The 26,402-nt window shown below is 41.5% G+C and overlaps 2 protein-coding genes across 2 annotated transcripts; one reads left to right on the top strand and one right to left on the bottom strand.

Moving 5' to 3' along the window:
- Nucleotides 1-1,193: 1,193 nt before the first annotated feature.
- LOC110587381 (protein FAM228B-like) lies at nucleotides 1,194-13,108 on the bottom strand. The gene is made up of 6 exons (XM_021697630.1): nucleotides 13,006-13,108; nucleotides 9,014-9,082; nucleotides 6,910-7,101; nucleotides 6,191-6,271; nucleotides 1,449-1,536; nucleotides 1,194-1,354 (listed from the first exon to the last, which is right to left on the bottom strand). The coding sequence occupies exons 1-6, from the start codon at nucleotides 13,102-13,104 to the stop codon at nucleotides 1,194-1,196; spliced, it is 690 nt and encodes a 229-aa protein (XP_021553305.1). The 5' UTR covers nucleotides 13,105-13,108.
- A 1,844-nt stretch (nucleotides 13,109-14,952) lies between these two features.
- On the top strand, nucleotides 14,953-20,093 carry PFN4 (profilin family member 4). The gene is made up of 4 exons (XM_021697750.1): nucleotides 14,953-15,069; nucleotides 15,475-15,612; nucleotides 16,647-16,752; nucleotides 20,065-20,093. Exons 1-4 carry the CDS (start codon nucleotides 14,953-14,955, stop codon nucleotides 20,091-20,093), a joined length of 390 nt encoding a protein of 129 aa, XP_021553425.1.
- Nucleotides 20,094-26,402: the final 6,309 nt, after the last annotated feature.

Below are 26,402 nucleotides of genomic sequence, written 5' to 3'. Positions count from 1 at the left end.
CTCTAAATAAATAAAATCTTAAAAAAGAGAGAGAGAGATGGGACACAGCTGAGGAAAGGCTCAGTGAACCTAAAGATAGGTTAGTAGAAACTGTCCAACTGAAATATAATTAGAAAAGAAAAATTTTAAACACAAAAGAACAAACTAAGAGCTACAGAGCCATGAGACAATCAAATGGTCTAACATACATATAATTGGAGTCTCAGGGGCACCTGAGTGGCTCAGTCAAGCATCTGCCTTCAGCTCACGTCATGATCCCAGAGTCCTGAGATCGAGTCCCACATCGGGCTCCTTGCTCAGCGGGGAGCCTGCTTCACCCTCTCCCTCTGCCCCCACCACTGCCCCTGCTAGTGCTCTCTCTTGTGTGTACTCTCTCTCAAATAAATAAAAATCTTAAAAAAAAAAAATAATAATAGGGCGCCTTGGTGGCTCAGTTGGTTAAGCGACTGCCTTCGGCTCAGGTCATGATCCCGGAGTCCCGGGATCGAGTCCCACATCGGGCTCCCTGCTCAGCAGGGGGTCTGCTTCTCCCTCTGCCCTCTTCCCTCTTGTGCGTCTCTCATTCTCTCTCTCTCAAATAAATAAATAAAATCTTTAAAATAATAATAATAATAATAATAGGGGTGCCTGGGTGGCTCACTCAGTTGAGCAGCTTGCCTTTGGGTCAGGTCATGATCCCAGGTCCTGGGATCGAGCCCCACATCAGGCTCCCCACTCAGCGAGAAGCCTAGTTCTCCCTCTCCCACTCCCCGCTTGTGTTCCTGCTCTCGCTATCTCTGTCAAATAAATAAAAATCTTTAAAATAATAATAATAATAACTGGAGTCTCAGAAAGAAAAGAAAAATAGGGCATAAGAAATATTTGAAGTGATAATGGCCTCATATTTTCCAAAATAAATAATGAAAGATGTCAAACCACAGATACAAGAATCTTAGAGCACCCTAAGCAGGATAAACAGAAAGGGAAAAACAAAAAACAAAATACCTAGACACATCATAATCTAGCTATTAAAAAGCAAAGAGAAAATCTTGAAAGTGCCCAAGAAAAAAGAAACATCAAAAACAGGAACAAATATTACAGATTTCTAATTGAAAAATGAATTTTTAAAAAAATCAGAATTATGGTAAAATTTATACCAGTCAAGAAGAGTTTTCAAATTCCAAAAGGTTCCATAATTTCTATTACATTAACCATTACCTGCTCCTTTTACAAAATTCACTTTCTATGTAGGTTGTAGGCAGCTTAAGCCACTCATTTGGAGTCATAAAGTGCCTTGAATTAGAAATTCTTGGGAATCTGGAATGCAGTTTGGCCTTTTCAATCTCTTTAAATTCTTTCATTGTATATATTTTGCCTGCAAGAAGATTAGTAACCTAGATTAGCATCCTTAAATGCAACTCCCATTGCTCTTGGGTTATAAAATCACGTAACAATCAGGCACTGAGTACCAGTCTCACACTGAAGAAGAGTTCTTTTTTCATCATCTTTGTCATATTGTGCCTTTTTCAAAGGGTCACGAAATGGTGGAATGGTAACCTACAAGAAAAGCATGCCTTTGAGGACAGGATTGCAGGTCTTTTTCAGTCTACCTTAAGCATCTATGTATGGCTCTTAGGCCAGAAGAATCAAGAATAAAGTATCTACAAACTACTTCAGTGTAACCATTATATATATTTAACATTTTACAAAGAAATGAGGGCACTCCGATACATCTCTTAGCAAGGCCCTCCAGTCATGGTTAGCTCTTGTGTTAATAGCTTTTCCAGATCACTGTGGATATTCTTTTTAGACACTCTAACCAAACTCAGTAAGTGGTAGTTTCTTAAAGGTTATGATGTGCAATCTGAAACTGTATCATTATTCAAACTCAACTACATTAAAACCCATTGGTCTGGGGCACCTGGGTGGCTCAGTCGCTAAGCGTCTGCCTTCAGCCCAGGTCATGATCCCAGGGTCCTGAGATCGAGTCCCGCATAGGGCTCCCTGCTCAGCAGGAAGCCTGTTTCTCCCTCTCCCACTCCCCCTGCTTGTGTTCCCTCTCTCACGGTGTCTCTCTCTGTCAAATAAATAAATAAAATCATTTAAAAAAAAAATCCGTTGGTCAATCTTGAACTTTGAATGGATCTTTTATCTATGTCATGGGTTGAGTATTTCGAAAAAATTGTATCACTGAGTTTTGTGAGAACTTCCAAATGTTAATACATTTCATTATACTATAATCAATCACTCTCATCAGAAAAGTCTAAGAGTATTGGGAAGCTGTCACACTCACGATGATATTTTTCCAAAATTCAAATTTTTTGCTTGAAAGCTCACATTTTACCATTAGCAACAAATATTGTCAGTTGGTTTTCTTGAAGTGACACTTTATTAATTTCCAGAAAATGTCTGCCAAATATCCAACACTTAATAACCACAGTTTGTAAGAGATTCTTTCAAGTAAAAATGGTATACCATGGGAAAAAAATTAACCAGTATAGCTCACAATTCATACAATCATGCTCCATTTCAGTAGGCAGCAGAAATGCTCCTTGCATACTTCCCATTTCATCACACAGAATATTAAAAAGATGTGTACTCAGGAGCAAGATTTAATAAAATTAGTAATTTTTAATGTTTGATCAAGGACATTCTTAAGTGAAATTGAATTTTATTGTGAGTGCATGGCAATGAAGAATATAATGACAACCAGTAGGATTTGGTGACACTGACTAAGCAGTTCTCAGGTACCAGCAGTTTTACCCACCATTGATTTTGCACCATCAGAGCAAAAGTCAACAATATGAAAAAGGCAAATGGTATTTGGCACTATTATGAAAATACTTGGCCTAATGGACCCCTAAAAGGGTTTCAGGGTTCTCAGAGGTCTATATCCCTCACTTTAAGAACTGCTGCTATGGGGCGCCTGAGTGGCTCAGTTGGTTGAGCGGCTGCCTTCGGCTCAGGTCATGGTCCCGGGGTCCTGGGGTCGAGCCCCGCATCGGGCTCCCTGCTCGGTGGAGAGCCTGCTTCTCCCTCTCCCTCTGTCTGTTGCTCTGCCTACTTGTGCTCTATCTCTGTTAAATAAATAAATAAAAATCTTAAAAAAAAAAAAAAAAGAACTGCTGCTATGACTTCAACGTGCTCAGCTTAACTTAAGAGGCCACCTATCAGCTTCATTTAGAAAGGCAGCATGGTAAAAGAACTGCAATTCTGATACAAAAAGATGTGGTTTCAGGGCCTCCTGGGTGACTCAGTCGGTTAAGCCTCTGACTTTTTATTTCAGCACAGGTCATGATCTCAGGGTCATGAGACCCAGCCCCGAGTTGGGGCTCCACACTCAGTAAGGAGTCTGCTTGAGATTTTCTCTCTCCCTCTCCCTCTGCCCATCCTCCCTCTGGGGTAAGCGTGTGTGCTCTCTCTCTCTCAAATAAAGTAAATTTGTGTGTGTGTGTGTGTGTGTGTTAGATTTTGTTTATTTATTTGACAGAGAGAGACACATCGAGAGAGGGAACACAAGCAGGAGGAGAAGCAGGCTTCCCGCGGAGCAGGGAGCCCAATGCAGGGCTCAATCCCAGGACCCTGGGATCATGACCTGAGCCGAAGGCAGACGCTTAACGAATGAGCCACCCAGGCGCCCCAAATAAAGTAAATCTTAAAAAAAAAAAAAGATCTGGTTTCAAATCCCAGTTATGCCCCTTACTAGTTATGTTACAAGCTAGTTTATATAAGGCTCTAGCTGTATCATCTCAGTTTAATTTTCACCTATTAAAATAGGAACAATAACACATACACACAATTTGGCAAAACAAATAACAAAAAACCTGCTTTGTCTGCAAATGCCAGCAGTTTAAAATGTCTATGACTCAAGGATTTTGTTTAATAATATCCAGTATTAGCAAAAGTGTGGGAAAATGGACTCTGGTGGGGGTACAAATTTATACAACCATCCTGGAGGACAATTTGGCAATATAAATCCAAATAATGCACAACTTTAACTCAGCAATTCTACTTCTAGCAACTTACCTAAGGAAAACCTTATGAAATAAACAGTTACAGGGAAGTTCATCATAATGTCATTTATAACAGCAACAGGTCAAAAATAATCTAGATGTTGACAGTAGGGAATATATTAAAAAAAAAATGATGGTATAGCAAGATACCATATATACTTAGAAACACATCTATGCTCTGCTATTTACAGCTGTGGGACTCTGGAAAAGTAACTTTTTTTTTTTTTTTTAAAACAAAGATTTTATTTATTTGACAGAGACAAAGCGAGAGGAGGAACCCAAGCAGGGGGAGTGGGAGAGGGAGAAGCACCCCTCTGGAAAGGTAACTTAACCAATTTGTGTCTCACTTGCCTCATCTGCAAATTACATCATGTGGTAGCAGTGAAGATGGGAAAAAAAAAAAAAGTCCTAACATTTGGTTAAGCCCTCAGTGCAAGTTATTATTATTATTTTTTTTAAGATTTATTATTTTAGAGGGGTGCCTGGGTGGCTCTGTTGGTTAAGCGACTGCCTTCAGCTCAGGTCATGATCCTGGAGTCCCGGATCGAGTCCCACATCAGGCTCCCTGCTAGCAGGGAGTCTGCTTCTCCCTCTGACCCTCCCCCCTCTCATGTGCTCTCTCTCTCTCATTCTCTCTCTCAAATAAAATCTTTAAAAAAAAAAAAGATTATTTGAGAGAGAGAGAGGGAGAAAAGGAGAGAGTGGGGAGACTGACAGAGGGAGATAATCTCCCCACTAACTGCGTAGCCCAACTCAGGGCTCGATCTCATGACCCTGAGATCATGACCTGAGCAGAAATCAAGAGTCAGAGGGGCGCCTGCATGGCCCAGTCATTGAGCGTCTGCCTTCAGCTCAGGTCATGATCCCGGGGTCCTGGGATCGAGCCCCGCGTCAGGCTCCCTGCTCAGTCGGAAGTCTGCTTCTCCCTCTCCCACTCCCCCTGCTTGTGTTCCCTCTCTCACTGTCTCTGTCTGTCAAATAAATAAAACTTAAAAAAAAAAAAAGAAAAAGAAATCAAGAGTCAGAGGCCTAACCAACTGAGCCACCCAGGCACCCCAGCTGTTATTAACATAACACTGTGCGATGATTAAAATTATGTATTTACATTTATTGACAAAGAAAGAAGCAAATCATAGAACTACGGAGGAAAAAATGCAGATTATAAAACAATGTGCGTTACACCAATTTGTAAAATAAAAATGTGTATATACACCCACATATAGAAAGCAAGTCTTGGCTATCCAGAAGAATATACAGAAAAATGTTCATGCTGTGTAATGAAATTGTGAGGGTTTTAAGATTTATTTATTTGACAGCAAGAGAAAGACAGAACATGAGCAGGGGGAAGGAGGCAGAGGGAGCGGAGAAGCAGAATCCCCACTGAGCAGGGAGCCCCACTCAGGGCTCCATCCCAGGACCCTGAGATCATGACCTGAGCCCAAGGCAGACGCTTAACCGACTGAGCCACCCAGGAGCCCCTGTGAGTGGTTTTTTAATTCTTTACTTAAAAATAGATTTGGGGGGGGGCGCCTGGATGGCTCAGTTGGTTGGGTGACTGCCTTTGGCTCAGGTCATGATCCTGGAGTCCCGTGACTGAATCCCTCATAGGGCTCCCTGCTCGGTGGGGAGTCTGCTTCTCCCTCTGGCCCTCCTCCCTCTTGTGCTCTCTGTCTCTCCTCCTCTCTCTCCCTCAAATAAATAAATAAAATCTTAAAAAAAAAAAAAAAAGATTTGGGGGGGCACCTGGGTGGCTCAGTAGGTTAAGCGTCTAACTCGACTTCAGTTCAGGGCATGATCTCAGGGTCGGGAGACTGAGCCCTGCGTGGGGCTCCATGCTGGGCATGGAACCTGATTAAGATATTCTCTCTCTCTCTCTCCCCCCCGCCCCTCCCCCAACTCTCTCTCAAAAAAGTTTTTTTCATGTATCATGAAAATGTATTACATTTGTAACAAATTTTTAAGTCTATTAAATTTTTAAATATTACCTATTACTCAATTATTATACAATATTTTCAAATTTTATAGAGGTTTAATTTACTTTGGACTTTGGCTTTTTTATTCCTTTCTAAGATATGGAGATGGGAAACTATTCTTAAGATGTTACTGCGTTCTTAGGGAATCACTAAAGAACTACTTATATATTAGGGCTACTCAGAATAACCAACCACATAATACCAAAAATAAGAAATCTATCCTACCTTCAGAAAATTTGGGTCCTCTTTGCTCATATAAAAAGGATCATACTCTTTTGGATCATAATGTTCTATAAATGCATTTCCCTATAGGAAGGAAATAAAACTACACATAACAAAAGGTACACAATTAATTTTGAGCATAACAGGATAACAGGATTCAAGAGTCACACAGTTCCATTCTTCTGCTTCAAAACAGCATTAATAACAAATGCAAAGGGGAAGGGAAGACCAAAATTGAAATTAAACTTAATGTAGCCAAGTAATAACTATTATAGTGACAGAAGGAATCTACTTAAAATTTGCAAGAATAATGAATGTTGGAACACTAACAGATTTGGGAATTTGTTTTTAAATGCTTACTAGTCAAACATCTCAGATCTCTTAGAAATGCCAAAACAAATATTTTATAGCATTGTAAATAACTGAGTCCTAGAACTACATATAAATATCCTGAATCTACAGCCCAAATTTAATTGGTATATAAAATTAATAATTACATTTAAAAAGCAAAGAAAACAGATTCTAATGTACACATTTAAATCCAGACCTAACCCTCTTCCCTCCATCCTTTCCACATGCCCTGGATTTAGGACACAGCGTACACTGTAACAGAGTAGAGATTATACATTTATAGAGTCAGAAGGGGCAGGCTGTTTGGATGATTATAAAGGTAATCATAGTTTTAAACCAACGGAAACAAGTATCAAATGACCTCTTCGTACCTTTTTATTTACATGTTTTAAAAAACTATCTAATTCTTCTTGTCTCCTTTTTTTAATCTTCTTATATGAACAAACTTTTTCTATTATTTTCTTCTGGAGAGGATGTGCCACATGGTCAGCCCATCTTTTATGTAACATCTCTTTTCTTCTTGCCTTTAAAAAGTCATGATGTTGTAAACACTTATCTAGTTCCTAATAAACATTGATGGAAAAGGCAATTATTTTAAAGCTTTGTTGTTCTAAAATTTAAATTCATTTATATTCCTAAGAATAACGCACAAAGTCATTCATTAATTCAATCATTTATTTGGCTTCTACTGGGTGACACACACTCTACTGGAAATAGTGAATACTACATAGATAAATTAGACAACATGCCTACTCTCCCTGGAGAGACAGACTACAAAACAAATATACAAAACAATAGAGGGACAATATAGCAAAATACACACACACACACACACACACACAAAACACAGAGACTCAGATACTTGTACATCAATGTTCATAGAACCATTATTCACAGTAACCAAAAGGTGAAAACCCAAGTGTCCATCAACAAAATGTGGTATACACAGAAAATGGAATATTAGACAGCCATAAAATGGAATGAAGTTCTGACACATACTTCAAAATGGATGAATCTTGAAGATAATATGCTAAGTGAAATAAGCCAGACACAAAAGGACAAATATTGTAGGATCCCACTTATATGAAATTATCTAGAATAAGCAAATTCAGAGACAGAAAATAAACAAGAGGCTACTAGAGGGACCTCTGGGGTAGGGGGGATGGGAAGTCATTACTTAATGTGTATAAAGTTTTGGCTGGGGTGATGAAAAAGTTTTAGAAATAGAAATAGATAATGATGATTTCATGACATCCATCTATTTGGAAATATTGATGATGGTTGTACAACATGTGAATGTAATTAATGTCACTGAATTGTACACTTAAAAGTGGTTAAAAATAGCAAAGTTATGTTATATATATTTTACCACATGGGAAAAAAATGACTAAATTTTTCTTTTTAATTCCTAGAGTGGGAGACATTTGGGATAGGCCTTAAGAGAGTTATCTAGGAAGAGAAGGGATGAGAGAATGTGAAAAAAGTATATTCTATGGAGGGAGAAAAAAAAAAAAGACAAGAGTGAAGAGGCAGAAGCTAGCACAATCTGGATGAAATGGCAAGTAGCCCATAAAGAAAATGACTGATTTAGGCTATAAACTAAAACTTCTTTTCCAAAACGTATCCACCTTTCATCTAGCAAATGAAATCATGTGATTTCACAATCAACAACATAAAATTCAAAATGAAAATAAATAAATAAACGAAGAACACTGAGAGCTTCTCTAGGCTCTATCCCTCCCTAGCTTCAGGTCATAGCACTCTTCAACCATTCTTAATGAATAGCCCCTTTCCTTTTTAAACAACACTGAAGAAAATTTTTCTTTACAAGTTACCCACTCCAGTGTTTATTCTACATGGACATTCATCTTGTCTTATAATTAAGCCCATCCTGTTACAGTTAAAGCCTTCTTCTTACCTATGCATACCTGAGTAATAATTGGTCAGTGTGTTCCAGGAACAGCTCTTAAAGCTCTTAAGAATACACACTGACGGGCGCCTGGGTGGCTCAGTTTGTTAAGCAACTGCTTTCGGCTCAGGTCATGATCCTGGAGTCCCAGGATCGAGTCCCACATCGGGCTCCCTGCTCAGCAGGGAGTCTGCTTCTCCCTCTGACCCTCCTCCCTCTCATGCTCTCTGTCTCTCATTCTCTCTCTCGCAAATAAATAAAATCTTAAAAAAAAAATAAAAAAAAAAGAATACACACTGACTCCACAGAAGCCCTACTAGATGAAAGAACAAGTGGGGAAAAACTCCTACATATAAGTATCTATGAAACAATCCCCACAAAGTAGAAAAAGAGAAGTCAATTAAAACAATCTCAAAGATCGCTTAAGGTTAATCCTAGGGGCTAATGAGCATTTTCAATTCTATTTCCTGTATTTTCTAAAATTTGTAAATGATGATGCACTACATCTAAAATGGATAAACAAAATTTAATTTTTAATTGTGACACATTCTGTAGCCAATTCTTACCTTAATTACATAATTTTCTCTATATAATATTGATTGAATAGCTGCATCAATATCTTCTTTAGCTAATGCCTAAAATGACAAAATGAAATTTTAAAAATAAAATCTTAAAAAAAATCAAATTATGGGGGCATCTGGGTGGCACAGTCAATTAAGCATCCAACTCAGTTTTGGCTCAGGTCATGAGCTCAGGATCCTGAGATCGAGCCCCATGTCGGGCTCTGCACTCTGTATGGAGTCAACTTCAGCTTCTCTATCTCCCTCTGCCCCTCCCTGCTCCCATTCTCTCTAAAACAAAAAAATTTTTAAATTTAAAAATCAGATTATTAATACTATCTGGACTCGCTTTTATGTGACAGACATATCCCTGGAAAGTTCTCTGTAAATACAATTTTTCTACTTCAACTCATATCATCAAGTACTTCTTTTTTTTTTTTTTGAAAGATTTTTTCTTTATGTGTGAGAGAGTGAGTGAGTGAGAGAAAGCACGAGAGGGGGGAGGGTCAGAAGGAGAAGCAGACTGGAGCCCTCATCAAGTACTTCTTAAAGGGTATTTGAATCTTTCTGCTATTTGCTATCGCTCATTCAAGGGCAAAAAATAACTCAGATCACAGACATTTTGACTCCCAGCATGGTCAAATGACTTGCCCAGAGTCGCATGGTAAATAGAACCCATCTTTTTTTCACATTTCATGTTTTTACCTTTATGAGTTAAAACAGACTCAGGCCTCTATTTGAATTCATTCAGTCATCAGTGAATTCTACTTTAATTCATTTAGTCATTATAGCTTCAAATATTAGTAATTTATATACAAGTCACATTTTCAGATTTTTTTTTTAAAGATTTATTTATTTGCAAGAGAGCACACATAAGCACGGTGGGGAGGGGCGGGGTGGAGAGAGAGAATCCCAAGCAGACTCCCTGCTGAGCGTGAAGTCCAAGCAGGACTCTTATCTCACAACCCTGTGATCACGACCGACCGAGCAGAAATCAAGAGTCAGACACTTGACCAACTGAGCCACCCAGGCACGCCACATTTTCAGATTTTAAAGCAACACAATCTTCAGGAAATAGTTCATAACATTAATTTTATCCACTTACATAACAAATCTTCCATAAATACACACCAGAAAATACAAGTGGTTGTAAACATGTCACAAATTGTACACTTAAAAATCGTCAAAAATAGCAAACTTTGATGCTATATATATTTTACCACATTGGAAATATGATTAAATTTTTTAAATTTCCCAAAGTGAGAGACATTTGGGATGGGACTTTGAAATCTTCTAACAATTACACAAAAACAAAATATTCTCAAATTAACAGTCATTGGGGGCGCCTGGGTGGCTCAGTGGTTAAGCCTCTGCCTTTGGCTCAGGTCATGATCCCGGGGTCCTGGGATCGATCCCTGCATGGGCTCCCTGCTGGGCGGGAGGCCTGCTTCTCCTTCTCCCACTCCCCCTGCTTGTGTTCCCTCTCTCGCTGTCAAATAAATAAATAAAATCTTAAAAAAAAAAAATTAACAGTCATTGGAAGTAGTTGTCTTCGGTTCTACTACTTTTTTTTTTTTTTTTTTTATTTGACAGAGAGAGAGAGAGGCAGGAGAGAGGGAACACAAGCAGGGGGAGTGGGAGAGGGAGAAGCAGGCTTCCTGCGGAGCAGGGAACCTGATGCGGGGCTCGATGAGGGGCTGGATCCCAGGACCCTGGGATCATGACCTGAGCCGAAGGCAGACGCTTATCGACTGAGCCACCCAGGCGCCCCAGTTCTACTACTCTTGTTTTCAGAACAGATGAGTAAAATCTCAAAATCCAGGAACTAACCTTCCCAAGGATGGTTAACACCCAAGGAAATTAAGAGTCATGGGAGTTAACCAACAACTAGAAGCCTAGAAAATCCTGCACTGAGTCAGAATTTAAACTCAAATAAAGGGGCACGTAGGTGGCTCAGTTGGTTGAGCAACTGCCTTTGGCTCAGGTCATGATCCTGGGGTCCTGGGAGAGAGTCCCACATCGGGCTCCCCCTACTCTGCGGGGAGCCTGCTTCTCCCTCTTTCTCTGCCTGCCATTCCCCCTGCTTGTGCTCTCTCTCTCGGGGTCAAATAAATGGATAAAATCTTGGGCACCCGGGTGGCTCAGTCGTTAAGCGTCTGCCTTCGGCTCAGGTCATGATCCCAGGGTCCTGGGATAGAGCCCCGCATCGGGCTCCCTGCTCGGCAGGAAGCCTGTTTCTCCCTCTCCCACTCCCCCTGCTTGTGTTCCTGCTCTCACTATCTGTCAAATAAATAAATAAAATCTTAAAAAAAAAAAAAAGGATAAAATCTTTAAAAAAAAAAAAAAAAACCCTCAAATATACCTAACTCCAGATTCATTTTCTTTGTTCTTTCTGCCTCACAGAGTTGCTATTCCTGGCAAATCTGTTGTTCTCAAAACCAAGATGGTACTGAATTAATATTCTAGACAAAAATATAAAAAACAACAATCTGAAGACACTGGAGACTGACCAAAAACAGAGAGAAACAAGAATGTAGTCAATCCTTGAAAAAGAGAATAACATTGGTATAAGTTTTCAGTTTTTATGGACTTTTGTCTAAGAGCAGGCCTCCATCAGAGCTAAAGGTGAGGGCTCAAACCCAGAAACATGAAGTTTTACAGAATTCAAGAATTAGAAGACAGGGGCACCTGGCTCGTCAGTCAGAAGGGCATGCGAGGGGCGCCTGGGTGGCTCAGTCGTTAAGCGTCTGCCTTCGGCTCAGGTCATGGTCCCAGGGTCCTGGGATCGAGCCCCACATCGGGCTCCCTGCTCAGAGGGAAGCCTGCTTCTCCCTCTCCCATTCCCCCTGCTTGTGTTCCCTCTCTCGCTGTGTCTCTCTCGGTCAAATAACTAAAATCTTTTAAAAAAAAGAGCATGCAACTCTTGATCTCAGGGTTGTGAGTTTGAGCCCCAGTGTAGAGATTACTAAAAAAGATAAACTTAAAAAAAAAAAAAAAGATTTAGAAGACAGAGTTCAGGGCAACCATAAGAGCTGGAAAGTCAAAGGAGAAATACCTGAAATGAGAAAGCCGTAGAGGAGATGCCACCAATTTTACAAATTAACTGACCAAATCTCTGGCGGATCCTTGAGCTATGTATGTACAAGGCAAACTCCTTTGGAAAACAGTTTGGCAGTTTCATAAAAAAGTTAAATCCACTTACTATATAACCCAGTCATTCTACACCTAGAAACCCAAGAGAAATGAAAGCATATGTCCATGTAAAGACATGTACATGATTGTTCCTAACAGCTTTATTTGTAATAGCCAAAAAATGCAAAGAACCCAAATTTCCATCAGCAGGATGGACAAACTAGGGTATATAGCACTCAGCAAAAAAAAAAAAAAAAAGAATGAAGTACTGATACATGCCACAACATGAATTGTAAAATAATTATGGTGAGTGAAAGAAGCCAGACAAAAGGAATACATGCTGTAAGATTACATTTGTATAAAATTTTTTAAATGCTAAACAAAAGTGTAGTGACAGCAAGGAAATCAGTGATTGCCTTGAGGGTTGGCAAGGAGGGAAGGATGACAAGAGGGACACAAGAAGGAAACTTTGGGAATACTGAATATGTTCATTCTCTTGATTGTGCTGGATTCATGTGTGCATACATCAAAATTTTTCAAACTGTACACTTCAAATATATGCAGTTTATTGCATATGTTATACCTTAATAAAGCTGTTTAGAAAAAATTACAATAGTTTTTAAGAACACAACAGAGTTAAAAGTGCTTGGACAAACTTTGTAACTTTGTTATACAGAAAACGTAATCAATTGCCTATGATTCCAACTTAAAAAGCTAGAAAATGAATAGCAAACACAAAGTTAGTAGAATGAATGGAAATAAGAGCAGAAATGAAATAGGAAACATAGAAAAAATATTAAGCACAAGCCACTTCTCAATGCAACTACCCAAATACAAACTTCAAAATGCCACCATATTACTGTTACCTCCATAAAAGAAAGTGGCTGTGGTTCCAACCGTTCTCTCGATGTCTTGGGCTTGTTAAGCTTGTCAGTTACCCGATCATCACTGTCTAAATTTCTCATTGTGGTCACAAAAAAGCAGAGCCCCTAGAAAAACTAAAAAGTTTAGCTTATTCAGTAATGAGAATTCACAATCCTACTTTCTCTTCTGTTTAACAATCAATCCTTACGACCACGAACGGGGGTGGAACCGATTCTGAATTAGTAGCCACCCACACTTTCCGTAACAAGAGGGTTCACCATCGTTTCTGATGAGGTCTTCAGAACCAGCCTCTTTTAAGCAGGGGAGATTCTCTCTGGACTGACCCCAGCGTCGCCCCGGAATTCAGCCTTCCCAAGTCCTTCTGCAACACAGCCCATTCGAGACGGCGTGGCAATTACCAGCCAGGCCTCTAGGGGTCGCACTGCCGCAATTTTCTGACTCGGGAGAACGGCAACTTTCTGGCTACCGACCCAACACAGGGGGCTTAGAAGAAAGGGAGGGCTGCTTAGAGAGGGAGGGGCTTTCACAAAAATTTGCGTGTCCTCGAACTCTAGGAGGCCCAAAGCAACCCCCAACACACACACGCCAACACAGGGGGCTCCCAACACACACACACGTTTTCTGAGGGGGAACTTGCGCCCGCGCCCGTTACACACCTACAGCACCCACCACCCCGTCCCTTCCCTCCCATCTTGTCAACAAGATTAGCGCGTGCTCCGCCCGGCCTGGCAGGAAAGCTGCAGACCGCCACAGGTACCTCAGCTCCCTTCCCAAGACTGGCTGGGCCTTGGGCTCCCTGCAGCACGCGAGGGGCCCGGCCCCTCGGCCCACGGCCCCGCAGTGGTCGGCTGCCACCGGAGAGTGCGGCCCCGTCAGCTCGGGCCCGTCGCCTCGGAATGACAGAACGTTCCAGTCTAGTGTCTCCTTGACGCAGCCCCCAACAACCCCTGCGCCGCGACAGACGACGAGTCAGAATTCTACCAGCCGACACTGCGTCGGTGAGCCCCGCGCAACTTTGTTCCCGAGCCCAGTCCCGCGGAGAAGTAACCTGAGCGCCTAGGGTGCGGGCGCTGGTGGGCGGGTCGTGGTTAGCGAACCAAACCTCAGCTCTTCTCGGTGACGGGCAGATGTTTCAGCCAATAGCTAGGCAAGTCGCCTTTCCGCCCCGCCTTCCCCCGCGTCCGTTGACGGGCGGCTGCTCCGCTAGCCCTCCCTTGGCCCAGCGAAGCGCTCCTTTCCCGAGTGTCCTGTTCCTTCTGCTCCCGCCTGGGCTATCGCCCTCCCCCAAGCCCTCTGTGAGCTTTCCCAGCCAACACGACCCCCCCTCCCTCGCCTCCAGTCCCTCTTCAGGGAACCGCCCCTCCCGTGGGCTAAACCACTGCGCAGGGAGTGGCCAGAAAGGGCGCCTGCCTTAAGGACGAGTGTTTGTGGAGGTTGTCCTTATGAGGACGGCCCAAGAAAACGTGGGGAAAAGCCCGCTTTAAATGCACTGAAGGTGTATTTAGTCCTCTCTATCAGTGCCCGTAGTTCGCGCTGATGCGGGGCGGGGGGGGGGGGAATAAGGACCAGCTGATCTCATTTACCCTTGTTTACTTAGATAAGTGGCTCTGCATCCCGCAGGTGTTTGGGTTTTGGTTTATAATCTCAGGTGATTCTGATGCGAACCATTGGTATAACTTGAAAATTGTGAGCAGTGATTTTTCCAAATTCAATAACCTCCTGTGTGAACTGTGATTTTCTGTAATTCTATTTTCCTCTTTGAGTATTGGTGGGTATTAGATGATGGACCACTATTTTCACTACTTCCAAAGTGCACGCGCTGAAAACTGTCCAAAGTGTTTTAGGGAGATTTGTATTCGCGGGCCTTTTTGAAGCTAGTCAGAGTGAATCGTTTCAACTGTAGTTCCCCTTTTCAGAGCTGAGGGAGCATGAGCCATTTGCAGAACTTACTGTTAGATACCCTCCTGGGAACAAAGCATGTGGACAGTGCAGCCCTCATCAAACTCCAAGAACGAAGCTTGTGTGTAGCATCACCAGGATTTAGTGTAAGGAAAAGCAAGTTTGGGCATAAGCATTTTAACAAACTTTTTCTTTAACAAACATTTTACAAACATTTTCAAACTTTTTCATAGTAAATATTTTAGGTTTCTGGGCTATATGGCCTGGGTCACAACTACACAGCTACTATGCAGTTTTAGTGGGAAAACGGGCATAGACAATACATAAAAGAATGCGTGTGACTATGTTCCAACAAATCTTTATTTATGAACACTGAAATGTGAATTTCATGCAATTTTTACATATCACAAAATATTATTCTATTGTTTTTTCCCAATGACTTAAAAATGTAAAAGCTATTCTTAGCTTGCAGGACTACAAAAACAGACAGTGGGCCAAATTTGGCCAGCCTGCCATAGTTTGCCCACTCCTACTCTATTTAACTTCTGCAGATAATGCCTGGTGATGTCCGAACACTTGTGAATGGATTCGCCAAGAACCCTTTGCAAACCAGAAGAGAAGGATTGTATTTCAAGGAAAAGGACTACAAATGTATCCGGGCAGATGACTATTCTCTTTATGCTAAGAATGTGAGTGTTCAAGATTTGAAGACAGCTAGGTAAAAAACCTTAAGAAAAGAATTTTATTAGAATTTGCTGTGTCCCTCCTGATCCCATTTGTAAAACAATCTAAGCCCATTACTACAGTGGCAATATCTGAGACAGCAGTCTAATGCTAAGAAGACATATGTAAAAGAAAGTACAGAGAGCCTAGTTGAGAAACATTCATTCCAGAATCTATCAACTGAAATTTGCCTGAAGTATCTCTTTTAACTACTCCATACTCTACACCCTCCTCCTTTTAAAAAAGAAAAAGAAAAAAAAAAGATAACATTCTTTTGCTTAAAACCTCTCTTGGCTCTCTGTTGCTTATAAGGAAATAAGGAGATGAAATTCACATTTACTGGATGCCCTATCTTGTGGGTTAAGCACACTTCATCTGCCTTATAAAGTAAATAGCCTCATTTTACTGGACCAAGGAAACTGAGAGTTCACAAGGTTAAATAACTCTCCCTTAGTCATGCAGCAGAAAATGAAGGTTCTGGGATTCAAGCCCAAAGCTGTCCAATTCCAAAATGTATTACCTTCTCATTTTTTAAAAAGATTTTATTTATTTATTTGAGAGAGAGACACACAGAGATAGTGAGAGAGAGCATGAGCAGGGAGGAGAAGGAGAAGCAGACTCCTGCTGGACTCCCACTGAGCAGGGAGCCTGACACAGGGCTCGATCCCAGGACTCTGGGATCATGACCTGAGCTCAAGGCAGACACTTCATGGACTGAGTCATCCAGGAGCCACCCAGGTGCCCCTATTAAATCAGTCGTTCTCAATGGGGTAGGGGTATATTACAATCAGTTGGGGAACTTTTTCAAAATACACAATTTGTTATTACAAGTCTGAAATTTTTTGAGCAAAAACAACTAAATTAGTGGAAAAGAGTGAACAGTCCAGAACTAGATATGAGTGTATGGAAGTAAAGAAATGGCACAAATTGTGGCTGGAGTGTAACTGCTAGTCCTGTGACTAGAACCAAAAGAAGGACATTCTGTTTTACTCTTATCCAGGAAAACACTGGTGTGGTTGTTGTGAAGACCCATCTGTATCTTCTGGTGGCAACTTACACTGAAGGCATGTATCCTAGTGTTTGTGTGGAAGCCACAGAGAAGCTGGGTAAGTTTGTCTCCCCATGCCTGTCTTTGTTCCCTATGGTAGTCAGACCTTCTGACTGCCAGTAACTGAGAGCCAATACAAACCACCTAGGGCAGAAGAGAGGAATTTATTAAAAGGATACTGGGGTTACTTATAGATTCACTGGAACAAGGGAGTGCAACTGAGCCACAGTGAAAATGGACTCCAGGGACAGGAATACTGCTAGAATGCTTCTCTAGTCTCTGTTTCTAAGAGGGTCAGCTTTGTTCTGTCCCATTGCAAAGCCTCCATTCCTGGCTGGTATCATGGCCAAGTCTCACATCCTGCCTCTTAGTTTCTTTCTTTTTTTTTTTTTTTTTTTTACTTTTTAAAGATTTTATTTATTTGACAGAGAGAGACACAGCGAGAGAGGGAACACAAGCAGGGGGAGTGGGAGAGGGAGAAGCAGGCTTCCCGTGGAGCAGGGAGCCCGATGTGGGGCTCGATCCCAGACCCTGGGATCATGACCTGAGCCGAAGGCAGATGCTTAACGACTGAGCCACCCAGGCGCCCCTCTTAATTTCTTTTAAGACCCTGATTTGGGGGCACCTGGGTGGCTCAGTCGTTAAGCATCAGCTTAAGGTCATGATCCCAGGGTCCTGGAATCGAGCCCCGTGTCGGGCACCCTGCTCAGCAAGAAGCCCGCTTCTTCCTCTCCCACTCCCCTGCTTGTTCCCTCTCTCGCTGTCTCTCTCCCGGTCAAATAAATAAATAAAATCTTAAGAAAAAAAAAAGACCCTGATCTGACAAGCCTTGGGTCATATGGTTTACCTCTTTATCAGTCAGCTATTGAGGGGCTAGGGGTGAGGAAGCAGCAGGGTAAAAAATAAAAAAAATAAAAAACAAACAAACAAACAGAAATATAGCTGCTGGGGAGTCACCCTATGTAAAGGACCCTTTACAGGAAAAGAAATTACTGAGCCTGGCAGCTACCTTTTTGGGGTCTACTGCATTCCCCTTCCATGTCTTTATGTTTTTTAATGAAGATCTAATGTAGGACTAAATGGGAAATTATATCTATGAAAGTTGAGTTTAATGAACGATAAATTATGTTTGTGTTTAGATTTTTTCATGTAAACTTAAATTCCTAAAAAAAAGAAAAAATTGCTGGAGTTGCTTAAACACTCCTTCGAGAGAGTAGAAGCCTCTACTTCTACTACTGAGGAAAGCATCTGTTCTTTCATTCTTTCAACACATATTCAGTGATGATCTACCACGTGTGCTGTACTATCCTAAAAAGCAAGAAAATCAAAACTGTAAACAGATATAGTCTCTACCTTCCATTCCTCTATACATGCTGTCCTGTCTGCCCGAAATAGTGTCTCTTTCTGTCCCTGCCCTTTCACATCCAGTTGTCAAATTCTTTTTTTTTTTAAAGATTTTATTTATTTATTTGAGAGAGAGAGAGAGAGATCATGAGCAGGGGGGAAAGACAGAAGGAGAAGCAGACTCCCCGCTGAGCAGGGAGCCTGATGAGGGATTCGATCCCAGGACCCTGAGATCACGACCTGAGCCGAAAGCAAACGCTTAATCGACTGAGCCACCCAGGAGCCCCTAGTTGTCAAATTCTCAATCATCACTGAAGACACAAGGGAGATCTTGAGCTCCTCTCCACTATGCTACGTATTTTATGCATACCTTTATTATTAGAGTTCTTTTTTATTATTAGAGCCACTAGAGTTCTTTGTTTACCTGGATTGTGAGCCCCTAGAAGATAAGAATTGTGTCTTAATCTCCTATCTCCAGTACCTAAGACAGTGTCTTCTGTTGAGTAGGCAATTAATACATGTTTGATGAACAAACAAATGAGTGACCTCTGCCTAGCAGAATCAGGGAAGGCTCCAGAGAAATGAATCTTTTTTTTTTTTTTAAAGATTTTATTTATTTATTTGACAGAGAGAGACACAGCGAGAGAGGGAACACAAGCAGGGGGAGTGGGAGAGGGAGAAGCAGGCTTCCCGCTGAGCAGGGAGCCCGATGCGGGGCTCGATCCCAGGACTCTGGGATCGTGACCTGAGCCGAAGGCAGACGCTTAATGACTGAGCCACCCAGGCGCCCCAAGAGAAATGAATCTTAAAAAATTAACTGAGAAATTAAGTACAGAAAAAATACACACATACACACACAAATGTATGTATGCACAGACCTTCCCAGTTGTTACAGTTTCCTGTCATGGAGTGTCATAAACCATGCTATGTAGCTGGCAATGAGGTATTCTAAGAGTAACCAGGATGGAGCCTGGACAGGACACAACTTTGAAGCATCTAATAGGAGTGAATTCCAATCCGGGAGAAATAGGCAATTGTAATACCAAGGACCTTTTCTGAGCAGGTGTCAAAATTTGAGGGAGGTTCGGTTTCAGTAAACTAGGGCTGGAGCAGGAAGACAAAATGGAGACCTGTAGAGTGGGGCTAATTATCTAATTAAAGGTATACAGAAAATGAGGCTAGGAAAATGGGCAATTAGGCTGTCAAGAGGCCAGGTTCTATCCTATCAGCGAGGGCCCAGGGCTAATTCCCCTAGTCTCCTATGGAGACCAGGGAAGTTGCCTGACCACTGTAAAGTAGATTCTGTGGCTGGCAGTAAAGGTTGAGGTTCTTGTTTAGGACCACAAAAGACTCCAAAGAATGTGTACTAGTTTGAAGGAGATAGCTGGACTCATGCTACTAAAATCCCACTGTTCGAAGAAGGGCTAGGCTAATCTTGGAAGTGGTTGGATTCTCATGAGGGATGTTTGAGGCTGAAACCTACTCAGGAGCCAGTTACTTGTCTCATTACTTCTGTTTCCTTCACTTGTTTTTCTCATAATTATATTTTTCTCTGTCAAAAAATTCTACATGATAATTACAGAAAATTTGGGAAATAAAGAATTTTGACTATTTAAAAATGTTTTATTATGAAAGATTCTAGGAGAGGGGTGCCTGGGTGGCTCAGGCATTGAGTGTCTGCGTTCGGCTCAGGTCATGACCTCAGGGTCCTGGGATCGAGCCCCGCATCAGGCTCCATGCTCCACGGGAAGCCTGCTTGTCCCTCTCCCACTTCCCCTGCTTGTGTTCCCTCTCTCGCTGTGTCTCTCTCTGTCAAATAAATAAATAAAATCTTTAAAAAAAAAATTCTAGGAGATATATATATCTTTGAGAGCAGGGACTGGGTCTTAACTATCCAGTCATCCTTGTATCTCCAGTATCTAGCATGTGGTAGTCACTCCCAATGTCTGTGGAATAAATATAATGAAGCATGTTGTGGTGATAATTTGTTGCTCACAGATAATAACCATGTTCTGTTTCCTTTCAGGAGAATATCTAAGAAGAAAAGGAAATTAAGTCATCAGAGGACTATGAAAGACAGCTTTTATTATTTTAGGAAATAGATCCTAAAGAAAAAGTCATGCCTTATTTTGTGGTTGAAAACACTAGGAAGAAGATACTAAAAAGGAAGAATGAGTTAAGGGAGCAATTTTTCTTATTTCAAGAGATCCTCTTCTTTAATTGGAATTCTTTGATAAGCTTTACTTGTTTTTTTTGTTTGTTTTTTTAAATGTTGGCCATTGACATGAGTGTGACCAACCTGATCACTGCCCAGGGCATGCATATCTGTTGAGAGACTCCTCCATGAGTGTCTTGCAACTCCCATGCATCTTGCTGGGTATGCCAAGAATGCAAGGCTCTAACAACTCTTCATCCAGACCATTTCTCAGGGTGATTTTGCAGAAAGCAACCTTGAACAACGAAGTAATGCCTCCCTTCAGAACAAAGAACAAACTTTCTTAATGCTTGCTATAAAAGAGGTAAGTTCCCTGAACTCAGAGCGTAATGCAGCTCACTACATGTGTGACATCCATCTGGTCCACATCACCCCTGTAGGACTTGGGGAGAAGGGCAACACAAAGGCCACACTTTGGGCCACTAATCAAGATATTTATTGGACATTCCACACTCCCCACCATCTGCAGACATCTGATTTGTTGAACATTGGGAAGACCTTTCAAAAGTCAACTCAAAACAATTTTTTAAGAATCAACTCAAGAAGATTTTTGACTTTATCTCCTTGACTTCCTCCTAGTCCACACAACTTAGTATGGTTAATGAATGCAACCTTCTCCAGAAAAGGTTCATCTCCTCTTGGTCACCTCCTGCGGGATGATCAGGACAATAAGGGTGGGGAGCTATAGAACCTATTTTGAAAATTCAGGATTCCACCCTGATCATTTCTGGGTATGATACATCTTTCTTTCCCTTAGTGGCAACTCCAGGCCAACCTGGTTGGTACACTCTCAGGTGTCTCTGAAAAGGGAACACTTTACACCACTGTCATCAAGTCTTAGACCTCTTGACATTATCAAGCAACAAGGTATAATTTTCTGAATTCCAAAAACATGCTATCTGGGGCCTTCCATGTAGATCTGCCTATAGATTTTGGCATCAGTCCTCATGCAAATGGTTTCTCCTTGTAAATAAGCACATTGACATCTAGACTTTATAACTTAGTCATGTGGATTATATACTCACTCTCCACATGCTGTCAAGCTGGGTTTTGAGCCTCTAAGGCAGAAGGTCTGACTCTAAAGTAATCTCTAAAGTGCTATAGGCCATTATGAAGCCTCTTGCCTGCTCATCAGCTGGTCAGCCAGCCTTTCCTGGACACATACCCACTGCACTGCTGGGAGCCTCATGGGGCCCTTTTTATAAACCTCCTCAAGGCAAATGCCCCACTGTCTGGAGCCCCCCTATGCACATCTGTCCAGTTACTTCCTATAATTCTCATCACAAAGTTCCAGCTATATCCAGCTATTCAGAGAGACCCACAAAAGTGACCCTTTGGTGGTAGCCACAGAAGTCCTGCAGAGTTGCCCAGGGACCCGATGATCTTCTGAAACATCAGGGGTATCCAAATGAGGGAGATTTGTGTCCTGGTGGTCCACAAAGACTTTAGAACGGGCACACAGGTGCGAATGGATTGAAGCGATTGATTTTTTTTCCCAGATCTTCAATTTCCATATGTACTTGCCTAAAGCTGCTGAGACTGAGGAGTCCTGTCAGCTTTGCTTCCCACCTCCCCTCCCCAAGCTCCCTTCCCCCAGGATACAAAAGAAAGGTGTACTCTCATCCAGCCCCAATCTTACGGCGATGCTTGGCTTGGAGTGCAAAACCTGCAGTGTGTGAGGAAAGGAAAACTCTTAAATATTTTTTAATGTTTTAAAATCCATCCTCTGTTGTCAAAAATTACATCATATATGAAGGAGAGATCCATGAGAATAAAGTAAAAGGAGCATTAGTGAGAAATTGTGAAAATCTTTATATCATTTGTCTTGGAGAGGAAGGGTCTATGTCTTACCTATGTATATTTCTTAAAATTCAGAAGCAAGATGATTGTCATAGGACATGTATTAACATGATTTTTTTTAAAGATTTTATTTATTTATTTGACAGAGACACAGTGAGAGAGGGAACACAAGCAGGGGATGTGGGAGAGGGAGAAGCAGGTCCCCCGCCCCGATGCGGGGCTCAATCCCAGGACCCTGGGATCATGACCTGAACCAAAGGCAGATGCTTAACGACTGAGCCACCCAGGCACCCCTGTATTAACATGATTACTTGGATTGAAAAATGAGAAACCTTCTCTGATAGGAAGTAATTTTATTTGGCTGATTATTTAACAATGAGGACTGGCTTTGCCAATAAGAATGTCACAGATGTTTTTCATAATTAAGTCTGCAGCTTCCAGATGTTAATGAAAATATATTTGAAGTATATGATAATGTAGAAGGACTTGATTTTTAAAAATTGTCTTAGCAAAAGTGTATTGAAATTAACATTTTTACTTTCTGAATCCTTTGTGAGTATATCAATTTAAACAAGGTGTCTCTAAGTGAAAAAATAGCAGATATAATTGATAATCATTTGATAAATCTTCATGTAGCTTTGTTAGTATGATCCCAGAAGCTAAGACCCTAACGACACTTACGGCTGGATAACAAATCCTTAACAGGTTGAGTGATTCCCAAGTCTTTGCTTTCAACAAAACTGAAGAAAGACCTAATTAAGTTGCCAGCTAATAGATCATTGAAAATAATTTTTTTTAAGATTTATTTATTTGAGGGTGCCTGGGTGGCTCAGTTGGTTAAGCGACTGCCTTCGGCTCAGGTCATGATCCTGGAGTCCCTGGATCGAGTCCCGCATCGGGCTCTCTGCTCGGCAGGGAGCCTGCTTCTCCCTCTGACCCTCCCCCCTCTCAGGTGCTCTCTCTCTCTCATTCTCTCTGTCTCAAATAAATAAATAAAATCTTTAAAAAAAAAAAAAGATTTATTTATTTGAGAGAGAGAGCGAGAGAGCGAGAGAGAAAGCACAAGCTTCAGGGAGAGGGAGAAGCAGGCTTCTCGTGGAGCAGGGAGTCCGATGCGGGGCTCAATCCCAGGACCCTGAGATCATGACCTGAGCCAAAGGCAGACACTTAACTGACTCAGCCACCCAGGCACCCTGAAAATAATTTTTGATGATAGATCATTATATAGTTTTTAATCATATAACACAGAGGTATTCAGAGAATTGGCTGACATTCCTATAATGAAATTTTTCTTTCCCCATCTAATTTATGCAAATTAGGTTCCTCAGAGCTTGTCTATAAAAATGAAAAATAGGAAGAGAATTAATGTTGATTCCAGTCTCATTCTAGCAATGAGGAATATTCATCCACAGACATAATTACTTGGAAAAATTCAACCCCACCAATGGTCATTAAGAGCTATCTTTCCAATAAAATCTTACTTTTCATGTTCAATAATTATTAATATTTAAAATAAATAATATAAAATATAATATTTTATAATATAATATATAAATTATATATTATAATATATAATTTATTTTAAAATAATATAAAATAATATAAAATTCAAAATAATGTTTTGATCAATTGTGGACCAAGAATATTGTAATGATAATAAAATCCAGATGAAACTGAACATTTAGAGCCCTGTGGTCACAGGAAATAACTTTTTAAATTAGAGTCAGTTTTTGTACACATTTTTGTTCCAGATAAGAATGATCAATAAAGCATAAAATACATCAGTATATAATTTTATGAGAAAAACAGAATGACAATATGAGTACTAGAAGAAAAATGACATTTAAAAACTTCCAACTGTTAAAGAACTGTTTTGCACATTTTTAGTAGATGATCATAAATATCAAATTGCTCTGAAATCTAGATTCTACTTGATATATTTAAAAGCCTGATATAGGGGCGCCTGGGTGGCTCATCGTTAAGTGTCTGCCTTCGGCTCAGGTCAGGATCCCAGGGTGCTGGGATCGAGCCCCGCGTCCGGTTCCCTGCTCTGCGAGAAGCCTGCTTCTCCCTCTCCCACTCCCCCTGCTTGTGTTCCCTCTCTCACTGTGTCTCTGTCAAATAAATAAATAAAATCTTAAAAAAAAAAAAAAGCCTGATATAGGGGCACCTGGGTGGCTCAGTTGGTTAAGCGACTGCCTTCGGCTCAGGTCGCAATCCCGGGGTCCTGGGATCAAGTCCCACAACCGGCTCCCTCTGCTCTGTAGGAAGCCTGCTTTTCCCTCTGCCTGCCATTCCCCCTGCTTGTGCTCCCTCTCTCTCTGAAATAAATAAATAAAATTTAAAAAAATAATAAAATCTTAAAAAAAAAATAAAAGCCTGATATAAGGAAAATGCCCTTCAGTCCTTCTGCTGGGTCCCTCACAGGCAGTGGAGGAGACACTCTCGTTCTGTTTATCTTATACAAAGAGGGATCAGAGTAGCCCAGACATCTGTCCTGGCTGCTGTCTGTCCCAGGAGCTCCCTAGACTCTTGGCTCAGACAACCCTTTGGAGCAGTTCTGACCCTGAACCCTCTCTTTGTCTGCTGGATTGAGTCACACAAACCCAGCCCTGATCAAGGTTCCCGGAGCTTTGAAACTCTGGAGGGCTCCTCACACTTCTGTGACCCAGGCCCAACATGACCCTTGGCTTGTCTCTCATTACACCCTCAGTGCACTAGATAGTTTATCTTTCCAGAGCTAACCCTATACCTTCCCTCTCCTGTGCCTTTGCTGGCTTGGGGTATTCTAACTTGGATTGTCACCACAGGAGGTATACAAGAGGGGTGACAGTGCTCATCCCTCCCAGCACTGGGGATGTGGGCACAGCTGCCATTCAGTTGACCAGACTATTCTGAGCCATCTCCCTGGTGACCACAAGCCCCAAGAAGAAAATTGAGATGGCCTAGAAGCTGGGTGCCATAGCAGGTTTGATTATAAGGAGGACTTCTCTGAGGAGTTGCTGAAGGCCATGCAGGGCATGGATGTACATGTTTCTGCAGGGAGACATTTGAAGGAAAAGCCAAATTGATCTTACTCCCTGGCTCAACCCTTTGTCCCTTGTCCTACTTCCTCCTCTTCCATAATCTTTTCCTCCTCTTTTCTCTCTTGTATTAGTTACCTATTACTGCATAACAAACTGCCCCAAAACTCGTGGCCTAAAAAAGCAAACATTAATTTTTTTTTTTTAAGATTTTATTTATTTATTTGACAGAGAGAGCACAAGCAGGGGGAGTGGCAGGGAGAGGGAGAAGCAGGCTCCCTGAGGAGGAGGGAGCCTGATGAGGGGTTGATCCCAGAACCCTGGGATCATGACCTGAGTTGAAGGCAGCCCCTTAACCAACTGAGCCACCCAGGCACCCCACAGCAAACATTTATTATCTCCCAGTTATGGGAGATTATCTCCCAGTTATGGGCCAGGAACCTGGGAGCAATTTAGTTGAGTCTTCCAGCTAGGGTCTTAGGGTCTCAGAAGGCTACAGTCATCTTGAGGCTAGACTGGGGGACACTCTGCTTCCAGGCTCACTCATGTGGCTCTTGGCAGGCCTCAGGTCTTTGTTAAGTCTTAACCAGAGACATCACTTCCTTGACATAAGTTTCCCCATAGGGCAGCCCAAAATATGGCAGTCATTTGGTCTAGGATAAGTCAGGCAGTTTTGCTGATCTCACCAGGGGTCATTAATGTGGCTATCGTAAGCTGACCACCTGGGCCCACTTGGTCCAGGGGACCTCAGTTGACACAGCTTGTCACTATTCCATAAAGTCTCATTCTCTAGTAGAGTAGCTCAACCTTCTTCACATGATGGCAAAAAAGTTCTCAGTAGCAAAAGAGGGCAAGTTCAACAAGTAAACACTTGCATTGTTCCCTTGGAGAAAGCAAGTCACATGGTCAAACCCAAAGTCAGAGCAAAAGGGAACTACATACAGTACGGAGGGGTGTGGTTACAGGGAGATACGGTTTGTTGAGACCATTAGTGTAGCAATCTACCTCATTTTTTCCCTTAATTTTAAATATTTCATTTCTTTCACATAGCTCTATGTATAAAGTGCTTAAAAGTTCTTTTCCTTTTTTATTTTGTTCCCTGCTTCCCATAACATCATCCTCTCCCGGGTAACCTAAAATAACATATAAAAATAACTATATAGAATATAGAATAAAAAGATTCTATATCTTTACCCATGCTCATATGACTATATGAGTATGAAGGATTGGGCTAGGATTGCCTTTTGCCCTAAGCAAAGTATTAACATCGAGGCACTTGAGTCTCTAGAGGAATGCCACTCTGCCTGTTTCATATATCATATGATT

Source organism: Neomonachus schauinslandi, chromosome 10 (assembly GCF_002201575.2).
Source record: "Neomonachus schauinslandi chromosome 10, ASM220157v2, whole genome shotgun sequence".
Lineage (NCBI taxonomy): Eukaryota > Metazoa > Chordata > Mammalia > Carnivora > Phocidae > Neomonachus > Neomonachus schauinslandi.
The sequence above is the reverse complement of the archived record's forward strand: the minus strand, read 5'-3'. Positions and strand labels throughout refer to the sequence as shown.

Coding starts and splice junctions, on each gene's coding strand:
- LOC110587381 (XM_021697630.1), bottom strand. CDS start 13,104: ATGAGAAATTTAGACAGTGATGATCGGGTAACTGACAAGCTTAACAAG. Junction 9,083..13,005: donor AGCCACTTTCTTTTATGGAG/GTAACAGTAATA, acceptor TTGTCATTTTAG/GCATTAGCTAAAGAAGATAT. Junction 7,102..9,013: donor GAGAAAATTATGTAATTAAG/GTAAGAATTGGC, acceptor AATGTTTATTAG/GAACTAGATAAGTGTTTACA.
- PFN4 (XM_021697750.1), top strand. CDS start 14,953: ATGAGCCATTTGCAGAACTTACTGTTAGATACCCTCCTGGGAACAAAG. Junction 15,070..15,474: donor TAGCATCACCAGGATTTAGT/GTAAGGAAAAGC, acceptor TAACTTCTGCAG/ATAATGCCTGGTGATGTCCG. Junction 16,753..20,064: donor GGAAGCCACAGAGAAGCTGG/GTAAGTTTGTCT, acceptor GTTTCCTTTCAG/GAGAATATCTAAGAAGAAAA.